General features: G+C 65.1%; 1 protein-coding gene across 2 annotated transcripts; it reads left to right on the top strand.

Moving 5' to 3' along the window:
* Positions 1-358: 358 nt before the first annotated feature.
* Positions 359-25,808, top strand: ARHGEF16 (Rho guanine nucleotide exchange factor 16). 2 transcript variants are annotated; one of them, XM_025857128.2, is made up of 15 exons: positions 364-534; positions 7,908-8,511; positions 10,303-10,348; positions 11,381-11,550; positions 12,595-12,651; positions 13,007-13,167; positions 15,587-15,739; positions 15,872-16,001; positions 16,784-16,858; positions 17,102-17,194; positions 18,086-18,237; positions 18,597-18,788; positions 19,699-19,772; positions 20,334-20,435; positions 20,964-25,808. In XM_025857128.2, exons 2-15 carry the CDS (start codon positions 7,927-7,929, stop codon positions 21,101-21,103), a joined length of 2,130 nt encoding a protein of 709 aa, XP_025712913.1. In that variant the 5' UTR covers positions 364-534; positions 7,908-7,926; the 3' UTR covers positions 21,104-25,808. The 2 variants fall into 2 exon arrangements, 1 of the variants encoding a protein (XP_025712913.1); XR_012381395.1 differs by lacking the exon at positions 20,964-25,808 and having other exon boundaries at positions 359-534; positions 18,013-18,237; positions 20,334-20,400.
* The last annotated feature ends 160 nt before the right edge of the window (positions 25,809-25,968 follow it).

Raw genomic sequence — 25,968 nt, 5'->3', positions numbered from 1 at the left:
GCTTCCTGGAGGGCTTCCTGGAGGAGGAGGCAGCCTAGCGAGGCCCGGAAGGAGCGTGGAAGCGGATTCAGGGTCACTGCCAGGCCACCCCCGCCCCAAACCCGCAGGCCACACGGCGGGCGGAGTGGGCGGTCCGAGGGCGGCGCCGCGGGCGGACACCGGCGGCCTCCGGAGGTGAGCCCGCCCGGCCTGCGGGTCACGTGAGCGCCGGCCGGCCAGGTGGGGACGGTGACGCAGGCAGCACGGACAGGTGTCCCGGGCGCGCGCGGCCGTCCCCCCCCCCCCCCCGGCCCCCGCCCGGCCCCCGCCCCGCCGGCCTGCGCGCCCACCTGGGCGCCCACCTGGCCGGACGGCCGCGCGCGCCGGCGCCTCCCGCGGGGCCGCGCAGGAAGTGAGGGGCGGGGACTGGGAGGGACCCGGCGGCGACTTGGAGCGCGGCCCAAATCGGCCGCCCGGCCGGGGCGCGGAGCCTGCAGGCTAGACCGGCCAGAGTCGCCGCCCGCTTGCCGCCACGTCCTCCGCCCCGCGGCGCAGGTGAGCCTGGGGACAAGTGAGCGAGCTGGGGCCTGGGGAGGGCCCGGTGACGCGGGGGCGCCTTTCCACCCCTGCGCTGCCCCCACTCCCAGAGCTGCGCGGGTCGGCGAAACTTCGCGGCTCCGTCCCTTCGCCCGAGCTGCCCCGGGGACGGAGCCCGCAGCACCGGTGCGGCTGGACCCGGGGCCCGGACCCCACCCACGGCCTCGGGCGTCCACCGCCAGCCCCCCGTCTTCCCTGGAGCCCAGCGGGCCGCGTCTGCACCCTAGAGGGGACGCTTCTGTCGCAGGCTCTCCTGTGTCGACATCAGAGCCGGGAGACCCTTAGGGAGCCCCAGGACCTTTGAAAATGGGGGTCGGGAGGGGGGACAAAACCACCCTCCCCCAAAACTCTGAAGAATCTGCTGCCCAAACCCGCTTTGGCCTCAAGAGTTAGCAGCCCCCCAAATGAAGACCCTCCCTCCAACAAACCAGAAACAAACGCCTCCCCAACTGTGATGGATGTGTGGGGGGCAGACCCAGCGGCTCGGGGTGTCCTGCTCACTCATAACTAATAAGGGCGGAAGGAGGGAGGAATGTGGGGGCAGCTCCTGAGGGCGGTGGGCTCCTCTTACTGCTGACCAGCCTCCGTTTCTGCATCTGGGAAGCAAGAATCCCTTCTGAGATTTGGGTGGACCTCAGCCCAGCACTGGGCGTGGGGGGATCTCTGCATCCGACCTGGAGCCCAGGAGAGCCTGACTCTTCCCACTGTCCTTGAGGTGAACAGTCGTCCCTTCCTAGTGTGGGGGCTCAGGGGGCACCTGCAGAGTCCGATCCCATACCCCCATACCCCCGTGACCTAGTACTTGGGGGTGTGGCCCCCGGGTTCAAATCCTGGGTCCCTGTGAACCCAGGCAAGTTACAGAAGCCCTCTGGGCCCCAATGTCCTCCTCCGTAAAAAGGGGAGTAGTCAGTACCCGCAGAGGGTACTGAGTCAGCTGCAGCTGAGCCTCTGCTCTCGATGCTCCCCAGATACTGCCCACGGGCCACAGGAACAGAACCTCTGCCCGGGCAGGCGGGTGAAAGGCGCTGCCGGGGGCTCCCCGGAGTCCTGGAGGGGAAGACCGGAGGGAGGCGGGATCTTGGGGGTGCCCGGAAGAAGTAAGGTCTTCAGTCACTTGGACAGAAGCCACCTGCAGATAAGACGGAGCGAGCCGAGCAGAGGACCCCTCCCCGCTTCTGGACACCTGTGAGGGAGACACCCGTGCCGGGCGGGCTCTGGCTCCCAGGGCTCGTCTCTGACCCCGCGTGGACAGCGCTTCACCTGCACTTGAGGCACTGAAGACAGGCAGGCCGGCGGCTGGCTGGGGGCCCCGCATGCGCCGCCCGCGAGGACGGCCGTCTGTGTGCGGGATCTGGGACGGGCACGGCCACTCACCCTGCGTCTGGGGCCCAGAATTTTAGTTTCGGTTTCCAGATGGACGGCGGCTGCTTGTCTTCTTCGCCCGTGGCTGTTCCGTGCGCGGGCGGCCACCCGTGTGTAAGAGCGTCTTTATTTCCAGCGAGAATCACTGCTCGTCCGGCTCTCTGCTGACAGACAGCCTCACCCCACCTGGTTTCCTCACCTGTCAGGGAACATAGCAGCTTCCGGAAGGAAGGTCAGTGAGGAACTACAGACACAGTGGGGAGAAAGCATTTCGAAGACACCTGCTGGTCACCTGGCCAGGCTACCTGTCGGAGTCAGGGCTCTGATTTCCCATCTGGGGCTTCTTTGCAAAGGGAAACACCCTGCGCGTCAGCCAAGTCTGGGATGGGGGCCAGGTTTAGGGGACTTCTGGACGGAGAGACAGGAGCCAGTGAGCAATGGGTGGGCCTGGGGCGGGGAGCGGGGAGCGCGGCAGGCTGAGCCGGGAGGGTGCGCTTCTCCGTGACTGTTCCCTGGGCCTGGAAGCCGCAGAACAAGGGGCTGCAGGACGCTTCTGCCCAGGGCAGGCACAGCACGGCCCCTCCCCCCTGCCAGCCTGGGTGCGGGGCTGGGTGCGGCCAGGTGGGTCTCCCTGCCCCCCGCCGTGAACGGGGGGCCCTCTGGTCAGCAAAGCCAGGCTCTCCATCTTGGCACTCCAGACATTTGTTCCAGCAAATTCCTTGTTGTGGGGCACCCATGGTCTCTACCTACACATGCAGGGCTGGTAACTCAGCTCCAGCTGTGACCTCCAAGAATGTCTCTGGACATTGCCAAGTGTCACCGGGCAGGGTGCGCAAAACTGCCCCAGCTGAGAGTCCCTGAGCCACCCCTGGCTGCCTTGCAAATGGAACCGTCTGCTGTGCACTGTGACTCACAACGCCAAATCCTGCCCCCGAATCCTGTGTGACTCTGAGGTTTGAGCTTGGCCAGGCAGAATTACCCGAGCACAAGACCATCATTGTGGCTCGAGTTAGCCTGAGCAAAGACCAGGGTCGGGCGGACGGTGCTGGAGAGGTCAAGCCCCACCAGGCAGGGTGGGGTCAGCCGGACCTAGGGCCAGAGCAGAAGGACAGAGACCCCGCGGATGGAGTGATTTGGGTCCTGCTGGCTGTGGGAGCGGCTGTGGGCAGGGCCACAGGTCCAGGCCGGGCTGATCCTACCTGCAAGGGCATGGGAGAGGCCTCCCGAGTCCCAGGAAGCCCATCTGTTGGGAAGAACGAGGGAGTGGGGGGCACTGGGCTGCAAGGGGCCCCAGCAGGCCAGCCCAGGCCACACCACAGCGCAGACGACGCTGAGTGCAGCTTCTGCCTGGCCCGGCTGAGTCGGGTCTCCTGGTCCTTCCCCGACCCCACTGGTTGTCTTTTTTCCATGCCCCGTTGCAAGTGCCCCTTTCCTGCCCTGCACGTGTGGTGGAGGGAGATTCAGAGCCATGGATTGCAAGGACCCAACAGTGGACCGGCCTCCCCAGCCCCCCCCCCCCCGCCCCGCCAAGCAGAAACAGCAGGAAGTCACCTGAAAGTCACCCCAGCGGTGGCTCGGACGGATCCGGAAGCCCCTGGTGATGCAGCCCTGGTAGTTTCTGCTGGCTGGAAGCGAAGTACCCGCAGGAGACCCAGGGCCTCTGGGGGAGGATGTGGCACACCGAGCAGGGCAAGTTCCATGATAGCCAGCATCCACGCGTCAGTGTGGGGATCAAGCCCAACTCTATGCGGACAGGAGATGTGAACAGGACGACTGTCTCTGCTCCCGAAGGACCCACAGACTCTCCGGGGAGACAGACACACAGCACGGAGCCCTCACTGCCCTGGGCATCTCTGGAGGAGCTTTGCGGGGCCACCTGTGCTGGGGAGCAGCCCCACCCCTGTGACCCGAGTCCGCAGTCTGTTGCCCAGACGGTGTGGCCGGCGTTTGCCCCGGGGGCAGCTGAGAGGAGAGTCTGTGCCCTCGGCCCCTCCCTTGCACTGGCCCCAGGACAGCCGGCGAAGGCCAGAAGCCAGCGAGGACACTGGAAGAGCCATCCGGCCAAGGGAGAGGCCGCCGGGCGTAGACGCTGGGAGGCTGGGGGCCCAAGGAGCCTGCGGGGCAGCAGCTCACAGGCGTGCGCGCAGCCCCGCACGCCGGCCTCCCAACGCAAGGCCATCTTCTCTGCGTGGTCCAAGCAGACAGCCCAGTAGGACCACCAGGTGTTTGAGGACAGCCTGGTGCCTGCAAGGACGGCAGAGGCCCAGACAGAGGAGGCGGGGACAGGCCAGGGACAGAAAGGAACTGTAAGCATCACAGAACAGGGTCAGGGTGCTCTGAGCGAAGAGCAGGCGACCGCAGCTTGCAGGACGGGGCAAACAATGCCAGTTTGGTGGAAAGGCTGGACCTTCCCACGGGAGGGCAGAGGGATGAGCGTACAGGAGAGGCCAGGCTGCAGAGGTGACGCCAGGGGCTGGAGTGCCCGCTCCAGGCTGCCCCCGAAAGGGGCTGGAGAAAACGTGAGAGAAAGTACGGAATATCACCGGCATCTGCCCAGACCCGCAAGACCCGAGGACGGGGTTGGAAGCAGGCGCAAGTCCGTGGCTCAGAGAGTGGACTTGGAGCTGTCCCCCGGAACACCAGAACTCCCCCATAAAGGGAGGGCCACACCTCCACAGGGCCGGGGACAGCCTCCGGCCACAGTCCGGGGAGGCGAGGTCGGAGTCCGTAGGACGTCTCACCGCAGTGGAACGCTAGACCAGAGAAGAGGCCTCCTCGGTTCTGGAAGAAATCATCTCCCACTGGCTCTGATCTCGGCCAGTGACCAGCCCGAGGGACAAAGATCTCCCTCTTGTAGCCTGGGATAGATGGGGGGGCTCCAGGAAAGGACCGGGAAGGGGGCAGGGGCAGGGAAGGGGGGGCCTGGGAGACAGGACAGGGTCTCTGAGCAAACCCCGAGCGTATGGTCCAGGTGGACAAGGCAGGGACACGGACCGCAGAAGGGAGCGGGAAGGAGCAGGAGGAAAGCCGCGGGAATTATTAACGAGGGGAGGCCGGGCGCTGGCGTCTAGCTCCTGCTGGTGGAGCTCCCTGAGCTAACGCAAACAGCCCCCTGGGTGTGACGCCCGGGGCCGGGATCCCGTCCACGCGGCCAGGAGAGTGTGGCCGATGCGGGGCTGCCATTAGATGCTCTCCGAGGAGCAGAAATCGGGGGAAAGCTGTGGAAGCTGGGGCAGTGGCCTGTGGGGGACCTTTCATGATAGGCTCTCGGTGCTCCTTGAGTTTTGGACCCGTGTCCAGGGACTTGTGGTGAACTGAACGTGAGGAGGAAGAAGACACAGGGGTGCTGGTGCGGGCGGTAGCTCCCGAGAGCTGGCTCTGGTGCCAAGGCCCTGCAGAGCCCCGGACGGTGCTCTCCTGCAGGCCCGGTCGCAGCCCAGGCCTGTGGGTGCAGCCACCTTGCTGGGAACGGAGGTCACGCCCGGCAGTGGCTCACCCGACTGGTTCCTGTTGGAGCACCTCTGGCCGCAGAGCAGACTTTGCCCTCCGCTGGGAGAGGCCGTGCCCCTGGCTGGGTCCAGGGTCTGGGGTCCAGGGTCCAGGCCCAGAGGACGGGGCCAGGAAGACCCAAGCCTGGGGCCTCAGATGGGGACGAGGGAAAGGAAGAACAGGGCGGGGCAGGAGGAGGGCAGGCATGGTGCTGGCTTTGCAGGCGTGGGCTCCGTGCAGCAGCGTGGCAGGCACCCGCAGTAAGTGCCTTGTAGAAGAGAGGACTCGCAGGAGTTCCCAGTCTCCGGGCTACCCACCCACTGGGGTGCGCTTCGCTTGCACTGCAGATAGATCGAAGTCTACCAGAAACTCCTTTCTCCACCAGGCCTGGCTAAATGCAGATAAAGCTAACGTGGGGGTGGTGAGCCAGGATGGCGTGACCCGCCCTAGCTGCCGGTGACTCAGAATGTCCCCAGGAATGTGTGGGCCGGTCTCTGGGCGTGGGGGTGGCCGGGGCTCCGCGGGCAGCCCCTCCCTGTCACCGGGAGGCTCAACCACACATGCCCCTCAGGTGTTTTTAGCAGACAGCGTGTGGTGTGTGCTGGGGGGGTTGGGGTGGGGGCTTGGGGAGCCAGGCTTCTGACTGCCGCCGGCACCCCGACTGCACTGTGGTTTAGGCCCCTCTGGAGCCCCCAGCTCGCCCCTTGGGGACGGATTCTGGAGCTGAGGCTTGCAACTTCCCAGGGGAAGCACCCAGATGCAAGGTTGCGCGGCGAGTGTGGGAGGTGGGCCCCGGGCGGGGACCTGCCTGGTGTGTCCTGGGACAGATGCGGTGGCCTCCCTGGGGTACCTCAACTGCACAGGCCCTGGCGCCTCTGGCTGCAGGCTCCCCGGGGTGGGAGAGAGCAGGTGACACCCTCACGCTCACAGGGCCTTCGGAGAAACGGGCTGCATCCCTTCCCAGGTCTGCCGCAAACGCGGCCCAGGGCACCGTGGTGAAACTCAGCTGAGCCTCAGCCACCTGGGCTGGTGACTTGGAGACGTGGTTCTTCCATCTGAAAAACAGGCTTCCACCCCCGCCAGGCCCTTATCACACAGGCCGTGTGTCTGCAAGAGGGTGCGGACGGTGGCTCTGCTTGCTTTTCCTTAAAACTTAAAAGGAAAAGATACAGGGTGAGTTTTCTCCAGTCCTGCGAAGTTCTTCTAAGCTGGTGCCTGTCCCGACCGTCGGTCTGGAGCAAGGAGCAGGAGTGTGAGACGGCCTTCAGTGGTCATCCCAGCATTGTGGCCGGGAGTCTTCCTGCACCCTCAGGAGGCGGGCCTCATTGTTACTCCGCCCACTTGCGGATTCTGAAACGGAGGCGGAGAAAACAGCAGAGGGCAGTGACGGGTGGTGGGTGCCCAGGAGGCCGGCGTTGGCTCTTCCCGGCCCTGAGTGGAAAGGCGGCCGTGGGCCCGTCCACACCGGCAAGGCGGGGCGCCCTCAGCCGGGATGAGCCAGGTTGGGCTGAACAACCAGCCCACAAATGCTTACAGACACCGGTCAGTGGGCTCTGCACATCTGAGGGTCTGAGGCACTCAGGGACCCAGGAGGGCTGGGCATCCAAGGGACGCAGGGAGAGTGGGCCTGACCGTGCCCGGCCAGGCTCTGGAGAAAGGGATCGTGAGCCCTGTTCCGGGTTCGTAAATGTGGGAAAATGCACGTGTGTCGCTGGACGTGTAGGAAGGCTGTGTAGCCGGCCGTGGTGGTATCGCCACATGGGGCCTCGAAGACAAAGGGTCTGGAATCAGACCGGCCTGGGTTCAGATGCTGGTGACCCACGCCTCCTGACCCCCGTCTCAGGGCTGGCTTCTGGGTTTCTTGGGGTCTCGTTTCTTTGTTTGCAAAATGAGACTCAAGAGAGCCGGCGTGTTTGGGAGTGGGTAGGATCATACACCTAACCCAGCATGGCGGAGCCTGGCCCTGCGTGCTCTGGAGCTTGGGGGCCAGGCAGAGGCTGGGGTCACGGCCACATTACCCAAAGCCGGCCTCAGAAGAGCAGCACAGACGGCGTGATCCTCATGCTCTCACTGACCAGGAAGAAATGGTGCCAAGAGGCCCAGGAAAGATGCAGCTCAGGTCTGCGGGGCCCCAAGTCTGTGTGCCCCGCACTGCCCCACGCCTGCACCCACAGTGTGGGGATTTGTCCTCGGTGTGTGTACCCACCAGAGGAAGCGGGTGGTCGCCTGTCCCCTGCCCCAGTCCCAGCAGCCTGGGGCCCTGCAGGCCTGAGCCTCCCGACCCTCCGCACACCTCCCTGGGGAGTCCTGGTGGCTGTGGGCCGTGCCATCCCCAGCTCTGCTCCAGGCCTCCAAGCCCCGCGTCCCAAGCGGGGTCTCTGGCCAGGGCCGATGCCGGGAAGCTGTGGATGGGCCCGTGTGCAGGGGGGCTGTGGGATGGACATCTGCATGCTGCCCTCACCTCTGCGCTTTTGCCCCAGGACACCGTGGCCACTCAGCATGTCCCAGCGACACTCAGACAGCTCCTTGGAAGAGAAGCTACTGGAATACCGTTTCCACTCAGAGCTACGGCTTGATGCCAAGGGGAACCCGGCATCCAGGGTCCCCATGGTCCGGGACTCCCTGCAGGTCAGGGACAATGCCGCCTTCCAGCTCCATACCTCCGTGTCCCCACCTCTGTCCCCTAAGGATGAGGAGCCACGGGCCGTCGTCCTGAGCACACAGAGCCCTGCGGCCCTCAAGATGGGCACTCAGCAGCTGATCCCCAGGAGCCTGGCTGTGTCCAGCAAGGCCAAGACCCCAGCCCGCCACCAGAGCTTCGGGGCAGCTGTGCTCAGCAAGGAGGCTGCCCGGCGGGACCCCCGGTTCGTCTCCACCCCCAGCTTCTCCCTGGACGACATGGATGTGGACACGGGCCCCAAGGGAGCGCTCAGACGGAACCTACGGAACCAATCCTACCGGGCGGCCATGAAGGGTCTGGGGGCTCCAGGCAGGGAGAGGGGCCCCATCCAGCTCAGCCCCAAGCTCCAGGCTCTGGCCGAGGAGACCAGCCCACCTTCTGCTCGGTGTCCGGCCAAGAATAAGGTAGGGGCCTGTCCGCCTGGACACGGGCGGGGGCCGTGCCTCAAGGGGCCTCGGGAGCTTGTAGGCGTAGACGGGGCCTCACCTGATGGTGCGGCTGCTGCCCAGTGAGCACCTACTGCGTGCAGGCACCTGACTCGGTTTATCCCAGTCCCGTGTGGCAGGCAGACTGTGAGCAGAGTGAGAACATCCCCATTTTACAGATGAGGCGGCTGAGGCTCAGAAAGGTCGAGGGCTTTCCCCAGGCCCCCAGGCTCTGGGGTCCCCACTCTCAGCCACAGTGGGGAGCAGAGCCTCTGGAGGGGACGGCCTCTCTCTCTGAGCCCCAAGGGGAGTCAGCCTGCCTGTGGGACAAGTTCCAGGGAGGGCTTCGGAGCAGCACCTGGCTTGGATCAGTCCGCCTGAGGGGCCCCCGTCCGGGGCTTAGAAGTCTGACGGCTTCTCTGCATGCACGCCCTCCTTCCCCTGCCCGATGGCCCTTCTGCCTCGGTGTTCTCGACAGATCGGGACCGGCGCAGGGCCGGTGGGAAGGGCGCCCTTGCTCGGGGTCTGTGTGCCCAGAGTTGACGTCCCAGTGGCCGCCTCTGCCAGGGGCTTCCCCCCGGGACTGAGCTGTGGCCCCCGGCCTGGGGAGGAACCAAGCCCACCGTCAGTACAGGCACGCCAGCCCACAGAGAGGAGCACCGGGGTGGGGCACAGCCCTTCCGTGCCTCCCGGAGACCCCAGGACCAGGCCAACTGCCTGCTGGCTCACTCGCTGTTGGTTCAAGGGTGCAACAGATGTTTCCTGAGTTCTCCTGCATCTGGTGCCGGGGTCCTGAGGGGAGCCCGGCAGGCAGGCCCCCAGGGAGCTCCCAGGGCAGTGAGGGGGCAGGGGTGCCCTGGGGTGCTCATGTCTGGGCTGGGGCCATGCAGGGGGCCCACAGAGCCCAGAGGAGAGACTGGCTCCCCGGGAGCTCAGGGCAGGGGCGGGGTCGGGAGACAGTCCGGAGGAAAAAGGGTTAAAGCAGAGGTGTGAGCAAGGGGCACAGGCCTGGAGGCAGGAGGGGCACTGGGGAGGCCTGGGGTGGGGGGAGCAGGCCAGGTGTGGCTGGGGCACCACACCTTCCAGCCCAGCCAAGTGTTGTTTCCAGGCCCCAACTCGTTCGAGAAACCAGGTCTCGCTTTCCTGGAACTGGCACAGCTTCTGGGTCAGGAAAAGCTGTCCGGCCAAGGAGGCAGGCTCTGAGCAGGCAGCTGGTGGGGCCGCAGGTGGGGGCCCTGAGAGCCCTGCCACCCCCGCTTGTCTCTGCAGTCCTGCCAGCAGCTGGGAGCTAGACTCTGCCCCTCCTGCTGCCCCAGGCCCCAGACTGCATGGGGTCCTGCGTGGGGCCCCAGCTCCCACCCCTGGGCTTTCTCAGCCCCTCCAACCAGACCTGTCCAGCCTTCCCTTCACACCCAGTCGGAACACCCCACTTCCCTGAGCACCCCCTCCTGATTAGTTCAGTCCTGCTGCCTCTTCCAGGCAGCCCTCCTGGATCTGCCTAGCTCTCAGTCAACCTGCCCTGCCTGCTCTGAGCCCCCTTTCCACCCCGTCCTACCGGCCCTGGCCTCTGCTCGGTGGCCTGGCCTCCCTTAAGAGCCAGCCTTTATTGAGCACCTTCTGGATGCCCGGCAGAGCCCCCTCCTGTTGAGCAGGCCTTCACACATGGCGCTGTGGGGTCTCTGGGCCCCCGGGTGGAGGGCTTGCTGCAGACTCAGCTGCCTCCCCTCCCCGCTGACTACTGGCGTTTCTGTGTCTCTCCTGTTTGCACAGAGGACACCGGGGTGGAAACGCACACACAAGGGCTCCTTCAAGGATGGTGAGTGGGGCCCAGGGAGGCGACCTCAGGAGGTCCCCGTGGGCCAGGCTGGGCCCAGAGGAGGCTGGTGCAGTGCAGGGAGAACGTGCTGAAAGGGATTTCTCCAGGGATGGGAAATCCCAGTGACTCATCTGACTATGTCGTTCTGATGGGTCTGGAAAGTTCCCTTGCACTCCCTTCTGCACCGTTCCAGGGGCAGGGGACAGACAGACCCCAGGAGATGTTTGCCCAGCATGCGTGTGCGAGGCCTGTAGTGGGGTGGGTGGGACCAAGGCCAGCCAGAGGGCGCAGGCCCCGGGATGTAGACGCCCATGCTGTATGCGTTGCCTATTTTCACAGGCATACAGTGAGCCCAGTGTTGGGGGCTCAGGAGGGCCCAGAGCAGTGAGTCAGCCTGCTGAGGGGTGGGATGCCAATGGGACCCCACAGGGAGGTGGGGGGTAGGGGCCTGCCCAGCGGGATGCAGCACCCAGTGGCTGTGAGGGGCGGGGTGCTTAGGGTGCGGGGGCCCAGCCAAGAAGGGCCCTCCCTCCCTGCCAGCCCCCGGCCTCTGTGGACAGCCACAGGCCCGGGGGCAGGATCCAGGGAGAGGAGCAATGATGAGCAGGTCTCAGATGGGAAGGAGGGGCATGGGGGTTGCCCCGAGCCAGGCGCCAGCCCATCACAGTGGGGCTGCTGCAGAGCCAGAGAGCAGGAGACCGCCCCTCAGGGTTGGGCTCCGGGGAGCCAGCACCCAGTGCTCTCGGCCCAGCCTGGGAACAGCCCCCACCCAAGGCGGCCCCTGTGGCTCGGATTCGTCGGCTCAGCCCTGGTCTGAAGGTGCCACATTCTGCACTGGGACGCCACCCCTGTGGTGGGCTGGGTCCGGCCCAGCCATGGGAGCCAGCCAGCCTGAGAGGAGCCTGCTCTGGGGGACCCTGCGCCGCCTGATGCTCTCAGAGCCCCCCTGGGAGGACTCCGCCTGCAGGTTCGCAGTGGGGCATGCACGCTCAGAGCCCCCAGGCCTGCAGGTGACACACCCCCTCTCCCCAGACCCCGGGTTCTACCAGGAGATCCGGGAGCGGGGCCTGAACACCAGCCATGAGTCCGACGATGACTTGCTCGATGAGCCGTCCGGCCCCGACAGAACGGAAAAGGCAGATGCCCCCATCGTAGTCAAGAGCTATCGGCCTGTCCAGGTCACCTGGAGCCAGCTCCCAGAGGTAGGGCCAGGATGGTGGGCTGAGGCCCTGAGCCCAAGCCCCTGGGCGGTTGGTCCCTCAAAGCCAGCCTGGGTCCTCCTGTGTGGGGAGGAGCCTTCCGGAAGCACCCTCTATGCCTAGCTTGCAGCAGGGAGCCCCCTTCCTGGTGCGCCCTGAGCTGCCCTGCCCCGAGGACACTGTGGACGTGGGTCCAACGGCGGAGGGGTGGGGAGCCCTGAGGAGCGCATGCCATCGGCGTGTACATGACGAGCCTCCCGCACGTGAGCCTCTTGCCCTCTCCCTATTCGGGCTGACCCCCTTCCGAGGGCCCTGCCCCCAGGAGAGTGCCAGGAGGGTCCGAGTGGGGAGACAGGAGCGGAAGGGAGTGGGCCAGGCCTCGGCTTCAAGAGAGCCAAGCTCCCACCTCACTCTCCACACCTGAAACGGAGCGGGTCCCTGCCAGGCAGGCCTGCGGGGGGCCCCAGGGAGAGCTTGGCTGGGACAGAGGTCCTGGTGCCCTGAGCAGGTGTGCGGGGAGGTAGGTGTCACTACCCTAGGAGGACAGCCACGCACTTGACCCATCCCCATCCCCGGAGGGCCCAGGGACAGGGCTGCCCTGTAGCCTGTGGGCAGGGAGGGCAGCTCTGAGTGTGTCTCCCGGGTTGGGGTAGAGTCCAGGACATGCCACCAGACATAACGATCCCGGCCACCTGAGCTTGGGGGATCGGAGCCCAGCCTCTGGGCCGGACGAAGAGGCAGGGGATTAGCCACCTGGCGGCCCCAGGGCCTGACAGCATGGAGAGCTGGACCGTCAGCCCGGACCTCCTGGGTAGGGCGCAGACTCGCCCGGGCCAGTGTGTCTGAGTTGTGGCCCTGTCCCCGGCATGCCTGTCAGCGCCCAGGCCAGCTCTGCAGACAGAGCCCCTTCCCGACCCCAACGGCGTCTGCCAGCCGCTCCCTCTGGACACCCATCTTCTTCCTCGGCGGCCCCAGGGCTCTTCGGAGGGGAGGCCGGGCTTCCGGGATGTGCAAAACCCGTGACCCCCAGGCCGGTGTCCTCCTCAGGTGGTGGAGTCCGGCCTCCTGGACAAGCTGCCTGCTGAGGAGCGCAAGAGGCAGGAGGTGAGGGGCTGGGCGGGGGTCCAGCCCTGTGCCCCAGACTTGGTGTGGGCCACACAACACACATGGGGCAGGACGGCGGCCACGGCCATGCCTACCCCCTCCTGGCAATGCCCTTGGCTGGGGGGGGGTTCCGTCACCTCTTCTTGGACGCAGGTGGGGGTCCTGTCCAGCATCACAGCCCACAAGAGGCTGAGCCGGAGCGCGTGTGCAGATGTGGGGCTCTGGTCCCCACGGCCAGGCTCACAGCCTCGCCCCAGGTCTGGTCCGAGGGCCCGGGTCCAGCCTGTCCTGCACCCTGACCGTGTCCCCGAGGGGAACGGTGGCCCTGGCAACGGCTCGCTCTCGTCCCCGCCAGGCCATCTTTGAGATCCTCACGTCGGAGTTCTCGTACCAGCACAGCCTGGGCATCCTGGTGGCCGAGTTCCTGCAGTCCAGACAGCTGCGGGCGACCATGACACAGACCGAGCACCACCACCTCTTCTCCAACATCCTGGACGTCCTGAGCGCCAGTCAGAGGTGAGGCCCGCGCCCAGCCCTCCGCCGCGCCTGCCAGGGCCACCCCCCCCCGCCCTTGGGGCAGCACGGCAAGGGCGGCATCTCGGGGCCTCCCGGGCTGGGACCATGGGCGGAAGGTTTGGAGCGGCCGCTGGCTGGAAGAGGGCACAGGGACCTCCTCAGGCCCTGAGGCCACCGAGCACTGGGCCCCGTGACAGGCTTAGCACCCCGCCCCCAGCACCCTGTCCCTTGCATGTTTGAGAGGGTGGAGCACCTGCTAGATGACGTCACCTTCCCACCAGGTCGCCAGGGGCAGAAGGCCGAGCCACAAGGTGTGGGGTGGCCATGGGATGGAGCGGCTAAGAGGGGCCTCGAGTTGCAGCCTCGGGTCATGTTCTGCCCGGCAGTGCCTGGTGCCCGGCCCAGGGCTCTGGTTGCAGGGTACAGCAGTAGAGGAGGGGCCTGCGTGGGCCTCTGTGTGTGTGCGTCCGTGTTTACTCCCACGGAGGGCTCAGCCCCACCAGCCTTGGGCCCCCGAACACTGCAGGACACCCTCCCTCATATGCCTCAGCACCCTCCCTCACCTGAGGCCGTGGGTCCCCCGAGCCCCCTGGAGGACTAGGGTAGGGGCACGTGAGAGAAGGTGGCTCAGCCCCGGTTCATTCCCACCAGCCTCAGACCCGTCCCCTGAGCCCCAGCCAGCACCTACTGCCTGTTGCCCCCATGAAGTTTCAGAGCCATGCTGGGGGAGGGGGTGTGAGCTTGTCCCTGGAGACGGGTCCTGCTGCAGAGCTTCAGTGACCAGCCCGGGGAAGCTTGCAGCCTTTGACTCCATGGGGGCCTGGGATAGGCGGCCGCCCTCCACCCAGCTCTGACCCTTTGCTCCACGTCCCTGAAGCACAGCGGAGGGTGTGGACCCACACTTGGCCAGCTGTCCCATTTGTGCTGAGCTCCCCAGGGCCTCTGGCTGGCCTCTGGCTGGTCCAGCCTCCTCCCCCAGCTGGGTCCTGGCAGCTCCTAGCCATTCACAGTGGCTTCTCTGGGAATCAGTTTTCTTGGGTCAGCAGCTCATGGCTACCTTTCCCAGAACTTTCTCAGAAACCCTTGGAATTGCCTGGGGGGCTGCTGCCCAGCGTGGCCCCACCCACCCAGGCACAGGCGTGTGGCGCTGCATCTGGGCAGCTGTGGGCCTCCCGAGTCCTCCCTGAGGGGGCAGGGTCCTTGTCTGTTCCTGACACACAGTCCCTCTCTGCCTGGGCTGCCCAGGACCTGGGGCTCTCAGAGTGTTCCCCCTTGTGGGACGCATGGTGCCCCCGAGGGTGGAGGGTCAGGCAAGGCCCGGTGAGCAGGGTCCCTCAGGAGCCCCGTCCTCAAAACCGCTTGTTTGCCCTCCCTGAGACCCGCACCAGCCTTACCAAGGGTAACCAGAGCAAGGCCCCCATCTTCCAGGGGGTGGGGTTTTGCCCGTCCTCCCCCCGAGGTGGTACCCCCGTCCCAGGTGCTAGGTGGGGCTGACGGCAGGCCCAGTGGTGCCTGCATTGTTGAGGGCCCAGGACCTCCTCACCCCCCCCCCGGCCGTGTCCCCCAGCCCTGACTCACTGTTACAGTGCTGGATTCCATCCCTCCCACTGGGCAGGGTAAGCAGTAAGAGCACGTGCAGCTGGCCATCCCCGGCCTGGTCAGCCCCAGGTTGGGGGTTCGGGCCACTGGGGGGATGGATATGTGCTCGGGGACGCAGCTTTCCACCCTCCAGAGGTCAGCCAGCTGTCTTATCTTCCAGACAGACTGCCTCAGGCAGTCCCAGGAGCCCAGCTAAACGGGGCTTTCAGAGTCGGGTACGGGAGAGACTCGGTCATTGGAGGAGGCAGAAGGCCAGGATGGGGCCAAGGAGCCTCCGGGAAGGGGGAGGACCTGCTGGCTGCCTTGGCCAGGGCCTGGGGAGGTGACGGGGCCTTGGGTCCACCAGATGTCCTGGTGCCGGTCCAGCCAGGCCCAGCTGTGGCAGCAGTGGTCCGCAGAAGCAGAAGCGTGGTCACCCCCGGTCAGCGTCCTCCTGATCTCCGTGGCCAAGGATGATCTCAGAAGGGGACCCTGGGAGGAAGCGGGGCCTGGTGGCCACCGCTGGGGAGTCCACCCAGAGCCCCCCGTCTGCACATCAAGCTGGGCAGAGGGTGCCAGGGCTCCAGGCAGGTCTGACCCAAGCCCAGGGAATCAAATCAGAGTGACGGGTCCTCTGTCCTGCCTGTTTGCGTGTCTCCTGGAATCTCTGCCAGAATTTAAGTGGAGGTGGCCTTGGGTTTGCCCAGTTATTCCAGGCTTAAGAGGCTCATCTGTCCTGTGGTCTTCCCGGGCGGCGGGTCCCCCACGCGCCTGCTGGGTTCCCGCCGCGTGTGCCGTGGTGGTGGATGGCCAGGCCTTCACCGCGCTCTCGCCCGGTTAGGTTCTTCGAGGCCCTGGAGCAGCGGCACAAGGCACAGGTTTGCGTGGAGGACATCAGCGACATCTTGGAGGAGCACGCCGAGAAGCATTTCCACCCCTACGTCGCCTACTGCTCCAACGAGGTCTACCAGCAGCGCGCCCTGCAGAGGCTGACGTGAGCGTGGCCTCCCTGCAGCCGGGGGTCCACTCCGGGGTCTGGGAGCACATTCCTGTGCGCCGCCCGGCTTGTGCCGGCTGCACCTGGCCTTGCGCCGCAGATGAGGGCAAGCCCCGCTCTCTGTTGCAGAAACAGCAACGCCGCCTTCCACGAGGCCCTGAAGGAGATCGAGAAGCGTCCCGCGTGCGGGGGTCTCCCTATGATCTCCTTCCTGATCCTCCCCATGCAGAGGGTGACCCGGCTGCCCCTCCTGACGGACGTGAGTATGCCGCACAGACCCCTGCCGGGGAAGGAGGTCAGCCCGGCCCCCCGCTTCCGGTTGAGCATCACTCCTTCACATCCCCCTCCCCAGCGCTCCTCGGTCCTCACGAGTCGGCTTTCACAGCCTTCACCCGCGAGGCTCCCTGCCCGGAACCTTCCAGCACTTTGTGGGTTTGCATCCACTTCCCTGTAGGTTCGCAGGGTTCGTTCGCGTGGACAAGACGGAACCAGCCTGGGCACCACTCACTGCCCTCTCGGTGGATGGAGCGATGGAGCTCTAGCAGCTCCCTGCAGCGGCTCACTCCTCTGAGATGCCTGCTCATGGGGCCGAGGGGCGGGTGGGGGTGAGAGGCACCCATGCACACACACGTGAACATATGCACATACAGCGGGGCCCGCTAGGCCCCTGGAGGCAGCATGTCATGGCTCATGCTTGGAGGATTGTCGTTCAGGCCAGATGGGACGTCAGGCCCTCCGGGGCTCCCTCGGAAGTGTCGAAATAGAGGCTGTGGGGGCCCCCCCAGACTGGACCAAGACAGCTGAGGCCTGGAAGGGCTGAGGTCCTGGGAGGGTGCCCTCTCCAGGGTCCCACCCACCAAAGCCTGACCTGGCAGAGCCTTTTGGGGGCTGTGCACCCCCGTGGGGCCTGGCAGGAGCCTGCTGGACGCTCAACCCCCCCGCGGCCCCCACCTGGGTGTGTTGTTGGGGGGGGCCTCTGCCGCACGCGGGCCCGAGTGCAGCCAGGTACGTAGTGCCTGACATGCAGGGTCCTCTCTGCAGACTCTCTGCCTCAAGAGTCAAGGCCATCCCGAGAGATACAGGGCCGCCAGCCGCGCACTCAAGGCCATCAGCAAGGTGAGGGGGGTCCAGGGGAGGGCGGGGCAGGGGCAGACCTGGACCGAGCCAAGGTCTGCCCCTGCCCCCCCAGTGATGGGGACCCCGAAGGCAGGTTTCCACATCACCCATGTCAGGCTTTTCACGGTGCTGATGGGGAAACCGAGGCCCAGAGGGAGTGGGGCTTGAACCTGATGGGTGAGCCCGTCCGGGGCGGCAGCGAGGACAGCCCCGGGGCACAGCCTGCTCTCCGGCCCCCTGCAGCTGGTGAAGCAGTGCAATGAGGGGGCCCACAAGATGGAGCGCACGGAGCAGATGTACATGCTACACACACAGCTGGACTTCGGCAAGGTCAAGGTGGGCGCTCCGACCCCTCCTGAGCCAGCTCCTCCGAGGTCGGGCCACAGCCTTGGGGCCTCTGCCTCAGCCCCTCCAGGCCTCGGTCTCCCTACCAGGGCGCGGCCCTTGTGACTCCTGCCCCCCTTGGCCGCAGAGGCTCGGCTCTGCCGCCCTCCTGCCTGGGGTCTCTCTGGCCTGTGTCCTCACCCCCAGGGCTGCCCCGAGGGCTTGCCCCGGGCCAGGGCTCCTCACAGCACGCTGAGAACAGGGAAAGGGCAGCGTCGGGGCCAGTTCCTGTCTTGGGCCTCCCTCAGTCTGGGGAGGGGTCTAGATATCCTACAGGCCCTCCAAAGCCCCCTGGCCAAGTCCCATAGCAAGTGAGGTGCAGATGGACAGACACTTCCCCATGGGAATGCTCTGCGGGACTTGGCCCGGAGGCAGCTCTGTGGGCCGGGCCTCCACTTGGCCTCGCTCGGGCTGGGCTGCCGACCTCCAGAGGCCGCCCGGCAGGCCGGAGCCCGGGGGGAGCGGGCGCTGTGGGCAGGACAGGAGAGCCACGGAGTGACCGAGGGCGGGCACAGGGGTCTGGAAAAGGGTGTGAGGGCTGTGTGGAGGCTTCCCCACCATGGCCTTTGCTCTCCGCCTCGGGGGCAGTGCTCGGCGGGTGCTAGGAGAGCCCCTGGGCCTGGCTGCAGGCAGGACGGGCCTGTCCTGGTTGCTGGGCAGGATCTGGGCCCGGGACTCGGCCCAGAGCCCTGTCCCATTTGTGCCTGTCGGCCAGCGGAACAACCCTTTGTCTGAGGGGAGGACACATCTCCGCGTCTTCCTTGGCCCAGCCAGGGAGGCCGGTCACCCAGTCCTTGGAGGCAGGGGTTGTCGCCGCCCCCCAGCTCCGGCTCTTCCTTCCAGTCCCTCCCGCTGATCTCGGCCTCCCGCTGGCTGCTGAAGCGTGGGGAGCTCTTCGTGGTAGAAGAAACCGGGCTTTTCCGAAAACTGGCCAGCCGGCCCACGTGCTACCTATTTCTGTTCAACGACGTTCTGGTGGTCACCAAGAAGAAGAGGTGGGCTGCCCTGGGTGCTGGGCTGTGTGGCCCTGCGATCGGGGCCGGAGGGGCGTGGGGGCAGCCGCCTGGGTCTCCTCTGACCTCAGAATTGGGGGGGGGGGCCCTCCCGGCCTGACCTGTCCCTGGCAGCGGCCTGCATCCCCCGACGTGTGGCGTGGGGTGGCCAGGTGCCTCTCACTGCCGGCAGACCAGGGTCTGCCCGCCCAGGCCACAAGGACGAGAACACACATGGCCTCTGTTTTCTGGGGGGCAGTTTCAGGCGCATCCTTCTGGCTGCGTGCCCCACAGCTGGGCAGGGGCCCCAGGCTGCCCACAGACCCCCTGTCACATCTGGCCGCCCACCTGTCTCCCCGCAGCGAGGACAGCTTCATGGTTCAGGACTACGCCCAGGTGGACCACATCCGGGTCCAGAAGATGGAGCCCTCCGATCCCTCTCTGCTGGGGGGTGGCGGCAGCCGCAGCTCCTTGGTGCCACACCCCTTCCAAGTGACCCTGCTACGCAACAGTGAGGGCCGCCAGGAGCAGATCCTGCTGTCCTCCGACTCGGCGTGAGTCAGGGGAGGGCTCCTGGGAGGAGGGGTCCGTGCCATCGAGTTCTTGAGCACCTTCTGTGTGCCGGGCCCTGCAGCAGAGGCCAAGGGCAGCCTTGTCCTCCCAGAGTTCACACTGCTGGGAGGGGGACACATCAGCCAGACAAGCAGCCGGACCGTCGGGTGTGTCCGGGGACACCAACGAAGGAGGAAGTCAAGGCAGGGAAGGGAGTGCCAGGTGGGGGCAGCCTGACTGGCACGGTGCCGTTTGGGGAGCAGGGCTTGCCAGAGGCATAGCAGTGCAAAGGCCCTGAGGCAGGAGGCCTCTGCTGAGAAGCAGCCTGGAGGCTGGCAGGGCCGGAGCCCAGGTGCCGGCGGTGGGGGGGTGGTGAGGTCAGAACCATCTGGAACGGGGGCTGGGCAGCACACAGAGAGATGGCAGTACAGCGGGGTCTCAGCAGACAAGGGAGGAAGGGACGAGGCTGGCTTGGTGTCCATACTCCCTCCAGATGGGAAGCTGAGGCTGAAGGTTAAAAATCGTGAACTGACACGGGGCCGTGGGCTTGGGGCCCAGCGCCGGCAGACAGGGTGGGCCGGGGTGTGGGGGTGCGGCTGCCGCCTGACCCTGGGACCCTGGGCAGGTGAGACTCAGGGTCAGCCTGCCTGCCGCTCCTTCTTGCCCTGTGACTTCCCACACGTGGTCCCTCAGTGGTTTATGGGGCTCAGGAAAGGGCGCCCCGGCAGTGTGAACCTTCATAGTCACTGCCCGTCGCATCTTGAGGGCTGTGGGGCACACTCAAGGAACCCCCAGCCACGTGATGCCCCATCCGTCCACGGTGCCGCACTGGGGGCGGGGCGTGTGAAGCCAGAGGTCCCCAGGCTGGCGAGAGCGGCCTCAGGGCCTCAGGCACCCCCTCTCCACCCGCAGGAGTGACCGGGCCCGGTGGATCACCGCGCTCACTCACAGGGAGAGGCAGGGGCAGGGCCCCACCAACAAAGGAGGTAAGTGTCTGCTCCACCCTGAACAGGGCTCACAGCCCCTTCCCCGGGCCTGGGCAGGGGGTTGGCATGGAGCTAGGAGGCACTGTCCGGCCCTCTGTCCATGCCACTGCCTGCCCCCAGGGTGACCTGCCCAGGCGAGGCACCCCAGAGCTGCATCTGTGTCTGTCCGTGCACAGGGACCCAGCTCTGTCCCGGGGCCTCCCCTTCCGTGCCGGGGAGAGAATGCTGCCCCATGCCCAGGGACTGGAGCCGACTGAGGCCACAGCGGGGCAGCCAGCTGGCCCATAGATCTGTCGCCCCGGCTCCAGCCCTGCCCCTTAGAAGCCGGGTGCCCCCTCTGCCGGTGCTGGTGCTTTGGCTCTGAAATCAGGAGCAGCCTGTCCTGGGGCCTCTGGACGGAAGCTGCCACGTGTCCAGAGCCCCCCAGGCCCCACCGAGACCAGGCCACAGGGGACATGTTAGGAGGCAGGGCACTGCCCAACCGGGGGCTGCCAAGCTCCTGGCCCTTGCGCTCTCAGGGACAGCTCTGTCGCTGACACCCACGCCCACCTGCCCCCACAGACCTGCGCCAGGTAGAGATCACCAAGGCCTACCTGGCCAGGCAGGCAGACGAGATCACACTGCAGCAGGCGGACGTGGTCCTGGTCCTGGAGCAGGAGGATGGTGAGCACGCGGGGCTGGGCCTGGGTGGTGGCGGGGTGTGGGCGGCGTGGACCCCAGAGGGAGAATCCAGCGGCCCCGCAAATGTCTGGAGCACACCAGGTGCGCGCAGCTGACCCTGAGCCTGGCCCCCTGGAAGCAGTTTCTGCACCTGCTCACGGTGGGCCTGATCTGAGGCCCCTCGGCACCCTCCCTCAAGGACCTCTTCAGACGTCCCTGAGTCAGGATCAAAATCAGCTTCTCTGTCACTCTGTGTCCTCAGCAGAAGGAGGGAGGCTCTGCTCCTCTGGGGGGCCCCCTGCACAGGGCATGTGAAGCTGGCTGGGGCCGGCTCAGCCCCTGACACCAGCGTCTCGGCCTAGCAGCTGCTAGAGGACCAGATGCCCCTGTGACCTGGAGCCAGGCCCTCTTGGCAGGAGCGGGTGGTGGTCTGCCCTATGGGAGGCCTGGCCCAGGCAGCTTCGGGAACAGGGGCTCCGAGGGCTGGGGGTGCCCGGATCCTGCCCTCACCTGCCCCACATCTGTGTTCAGGATGGTTCTATGGCGAGCGGCTGAGAGATGGGGAGATGGGCTGGTTCCCTGAGGACTTTGCCCGGTGCATCACCAGCCGCGTGGCCGTGGAGGGCAATGTGCGCAGGATGGAGCGGCTGCGCGTGGAGACGGACGTGTAGCCCGCCCTGCCCAGCACCTAGACCGAGCTCCGCTTCCATCCACGCTCCAGTGAGCGACCGGGCTCCTGGACCAGGTGGGCTTGTCCCAGGAGCCTGAATGGTCCGTGGGTCCCCGCGAGGCCCTGTGGTCTGCAGTGCCGGAGCCAGCCTCTTCCAGGGAGGAAGATCACACGGTCTGCCCGCCCCCGGGGAGCATCCTCCACACCAGCTCTCGGGGCCCCAGCTTGCCTGACCCCTGGCCAAACCCCAGGGAGGAGCCCTGCCCCTCCTCCAGCGCCCTGTGCTCCCGCAGGGCGGTTGTGCGGGACGTGGACCCAGCTCCCTCCCTTGTCCTCATGTGGGACAGAGGGCTTGGGCGTCCAGGGCGGCCCCACTTTTGGAGAGGAGGTCCTGCCAGAGGGAGGTGACACTGTGGGGCCAGGGCCGAGATGCTGAGGTTTTCATAGACATTAAAGTATTTCTTTAACACCTGGATTTCCATGGAAATCCTCACCCAGGAGAAGACCAGATGAGTCCCTGCAAAATGCCCAAGGTGCCGTGGGCCATGCCTGCTCCCCGAGTGTGGGCGCCTGGGTCAGGTCCTGGGGCCTTGTGTGGCCCCCTTGTTCAGGGTCACCCCATGATCCTCTGTGGCCTTGGCCTGACTGTCCGCATGGCGCGTCGCGGGCAAAGCCAGTGGCTCCTGACCCCCATCCCCACACACTCCCTTGCAGGGCTCAGCCTGGCCAGTGGGTCTGGGGACCCCGCTGGTATGTCCCCCCGGCACCCACCTCCCTCACAGCCCATCTGTTCCCCCAGGCCCTGGACGTGCGTTTGGGGAGGGGCAGGCTGGCCTGGGCTCTTGGCTGATAGGCCAGGCTGGAAGGCTGGGTCGTGCCCTGCCGGCCCTGCGATGCCTCTTGCCCCTGTCCAGGGGCCCTCTTGGCCTGGGCAGTGCTGTCCTTGGGGTGAGGGCTCGCTGGGGCTCCGGCTTCGGTTTGAAAGCCGGGCTGTGGCTCCCCACCTCCCAGCCGGAAGTGGTCAGTCCCCTCCCGCCGGCCCTCTGCCCCGCCCAGCCCTGGGCCGGCGGGAGGGGACTGAGCCGGTGGGAGGGCCGAGGGAGGGGGAGGGGCTGCCCTGAGCCCCGCCCACTGGCAGGTTAGGGAAGGAATGCAGCGCCAGGAGGGGTGGGCCGCTTCTCCCCATTGACTTCCAAGGTGACGTCCATGGCCTCAGGCAGTCGGAGGGCCCGGCCTAGCTCAGAGCTCAGGCCGCACCGGCCGGGAACTCTGCCTGATGGGGAGATGAGACAGGTCAGGGCTCAGGGACGGCTGCAGGGCAGGGATTCTCCGGGGTTAGCCCCAGGTAGCTCCACCCACTTCCTGTGCGGCTGGGAATCTGCAACCCCGACCTGCCCACCTGTGAGCTAGGTGAGCTCCCTGCTCTTTCCGCAGAGCCGCGGCCGGGCCGAGCCGTCACCCAACGCCCGGCGTGGGCGCGCGCACAGGCGCATTTGTGTGCGTGTGCGAGCGCGCCAGGCGGGGGCGGGGGCGGCCTCTTGGTGGAAGCCTCGCTCCCCCCCCCCCGCAGGGAGGCCCACCTGCTTGCTCTCACCGCAGACCCCCATCGGGGAGGGCAGGTCTGTCTATTGCCCACCCTCTGCCAGGGACAGGTTCAGTGAATGAGGCAGAGAGGATTTGGACGGCCCTGGAGCCACGCCCTCAATGCCCTGACCTAGGGCCAGGACACAGCCTCGGGGCCTCTGGTCTGCAGAGTGGCTGAAGCCCCCTCTACCTCCCAAGCAAGCAGGAAGAATGCTTAGCCGGGAGGAGGGATGTCCCCGGATGCTGAGTGGGGGGCTGCTGAGGGGGCTGCTGGGGGGCTGGGTCCGCCCGGGCAGAGCCAGAGCCGGCCAGCTCAGGACAGACACCCTTCAAAGAGGAATCGGGAAGCAGAGGCCGGGCTGCTTCGGTCTGGAGGGGCCCAGGCGGGTGGACAGTGAAGAGAGGAAGGCCAGGGCTTACCCCAGCGCCAGTGCCCACTCGAGACCCCCCGAGGGGCCTCTGCTCGGTCTGGGGTCCCTTCCTGGAAGCAAAGCAGGCCAGCTTGGGCCCTGGCCCTTCCCAGGGGGACGCTGCCCTGACCTGCCTTCCAGCAGAGCTGGTCTTAAGACCTTTCTGCCTCCCACCTCCATACACCAGAGCCTCCTGGGAGAGTCCGGCCACACCTGCTGTGTTGGGAGGGGTCTCCAGAGGCCGTTTAGCCCAGCCCCTCCTCCCAGCCAGCTGCACCGCCCCTTTTGTTGCAGGCGGGGAAACAGGCCCCAAGAGCCTCTGCCCATTGCTGGGGGCCACCTAGGCTTCCTGGGACGTCAGCCAACCCCAATGGGGCCCAGTGGGAAGAGACACCAAGGTGTCCCAGCCCACCCACTTGCTGTTAGGACCACTCAGGAACATTCTGGGGCCTTTCTACAGGGAGGACCCACCTCCCTTGAGGGCCCGGGTGGCTGGCGGAGGGCACTTTGGCCATGCCCGCAGCCCTAAAGACATCCAGCGCCTCCAGGTGTCCAGCAGTGCCTGGGGCTCCCCATGCCCCACGCCATGATGAGAGCCCCCAGACTCCTTGACTCTTGCCCCTTAGGCATGCAGGTCGGCATCTCCACCCAGACCTTCGTGGGCCCTGGGTGTCCCTGAAACCCGCACACTTCATCATCACCCTTGGTTACTGCCACTGATACCAACATTAGCCCCCCCCCCCACGTTAGACACCCCCAACCTCCTCCCCCCAGCTGTCACCTGTCAGCCCATCCCTGGGCGCTCTTGGGCCTGGGGTCACACCAGATCGGGGCCCTCCGCCCCTTGCAGCGCTCCTAATCTGGTTCGGGGCTTCAAGCATCCTTTTGCCAGATAAACCCTCGGGCACAGATGGGTCTTGTTGCCGCGTTGAAGGATGTCATACCTGGTAGTTTCCTGGTTCATCACGGCCTCTGCTGAAGCTCTGCCAACCTTCATAGGTTTTACACATTTCATAGGATATCCATGCTTTTCACTCTGATTCCTAGTCATACTCATTCATCTGCTGGCCCTTCTGCATCCCCCAAGCCCTGCCCCCAGGCCCCCGAGGAGGGTTCTCTCTTCCCCACAGCCTCACGTCCTGGTTTCTAGCTCTCACCGGGTAGGGCCTGGGGAGCTCCACTGGGAGGGGCGGGGGGTGGGCAGGGGACATGCTGGTGTCCGGTCTCCCTCCCAGGGAAGCTGTTTGCTCCTCCCACAGCGTTTAAGGGGCCCTACCCAGGCCCGTCCGTCTGGGGGGCCCCATCTCCCAGACTGCGTCGTCCCGGGGGAAGGACACCCAGAGCTGGGGGCTCCCGGGTCAGGGCCAGGGAAATGGATAGCGCAGGGAGGAGGGAGCAGGGCCCCAGGGTGTGTTGGGCGGGCGTCACCGGCCTGCAAGCCTTCGCCCAGAGACTTGAGCCCCTGGTTTCTCCACCAGACTTGCAAGAGATTCTTGACGCATGACCACTGTCCACAAAGGTCCTGTCTGTACCCACCCCGGTTTTCCAAGAATTTATATCCTGAAGAGATGCTGAATTCTATAGAATGCTCTTTCTGCTTCCGTCAGACAATCATCCGATTTCTCGTCTCCCCAAATATGTCAACGCATTTTGTATGTTAGACTGTCCTGGCGTTTTAGTCAAGTGCAATCCCCATTGGATCGAGCTGCTATTATTTTTGAAATATTTTTGAGTGCTGGGACGCCTGGGTGGCTCAGTCGGTTAGGCATCCGACTCTTGGCTTCAGCTCAGGCTGTGATCTCGGGGTCATGAGATCCAGCCCCGAGTCAGGCTCTGCGCCCAGCGGGGATTCTGCTTGAGGGTTCTCCCTCTCCCTGTCCCTCTTGCTCGTGTGTGTGCTCCCTCTCTCTCAAATAAATCAACCTCTAAAAAATATGTATTTGAGTAACAAACATCTAGGAGGAGGATTTCTGCATACACGTAAGGAGTCTGTAATCTCTCCTGGTAGCACCCTCACCTGGTTTTAGAACCAGGCTACACTGGCCTCATGAAATGAGGTGAGCTGCTTTTCTTCTTTTTAGAGATTCCGGACCAATTCACAGTAGACAGCTTCACCGTGTCTGGAAACTGGCACACCCACCCACACCGGCTGGTGTCTCAGGCACTCCCAGGAGTGGTGTTGGGCTCCCGCTACTATTGGCATTTACTTACGTTACTGGCTCATTCAAGTTTGTTCATTTCTACCAACACCCATCCTGGCATTTCATATTTTCCCTCAAAACTTACCCATTTTTTAAAAAAAATTTCAAGTTCCTTGTACATGGTCACACTTAATATCATTTTTACGTCTTACTCTCCATCATGTCTGTGCGTTAATTCTTCCTTCCATGTTTTCTCTGGGTTTAAAAAAAAATCATCAATCTTCCTAGTTCTTTTCTTCCTTACTCATCTTCAAAGGGATTTTGGTTTTGTTAAGTGTTGCGTCGTTCTCCATTTGTGAGTGTGAAGTTTATATACATAGATACGAATTCTGTGTATATGAATAGGATGCACGTGTGAAGATGAGCATAAATATTTGTCTACCATGTGTATTAAAGCTTACTAAACTTTTATCATTGCTTATGTCCTGTTTGCTTGACCTATTTATTGGTTGTTTTTGTTTTTGTTTTTAAAGAACACATTAAAATCACCAGCTGGTACAGATTATTTCCAGCTACAGCGTCAGTCCTGCGAATTTGCGAGCCTCCGCGGTCACGTGCATACATCCGCACCCGGATCTCCACACCACCACTTCTGATGTCTTTCACCCCGAAACATTAAAGCTCCTACCCCAGCTTTCTTTTGATTTGCTTCGTATATGTCTACGTCCATC

This window comes from Callorhinus ursinus, unplaced genomic scaffold (genome assembly GCF_003265705.2).
Source record: "Callorhinus ursinus isolate GAN/ISIS: 27379988/994484 unplaced genomic scaffold, GSC_fseal_2.0 scaffold18, whole genome shotgun sequence".
NCBI classification, from domain to species: domain Eukaryota; kingdom Metazoa; phylum Chordata; class Mammalia; order Carnivora; family Otariidae; genus Callorhinus; species Callorhinus ursinus.
Note: the sequence above shows the minus strand (reverse complement) of the source record. Positions and strands in the feature narration are given on the sequence as shown.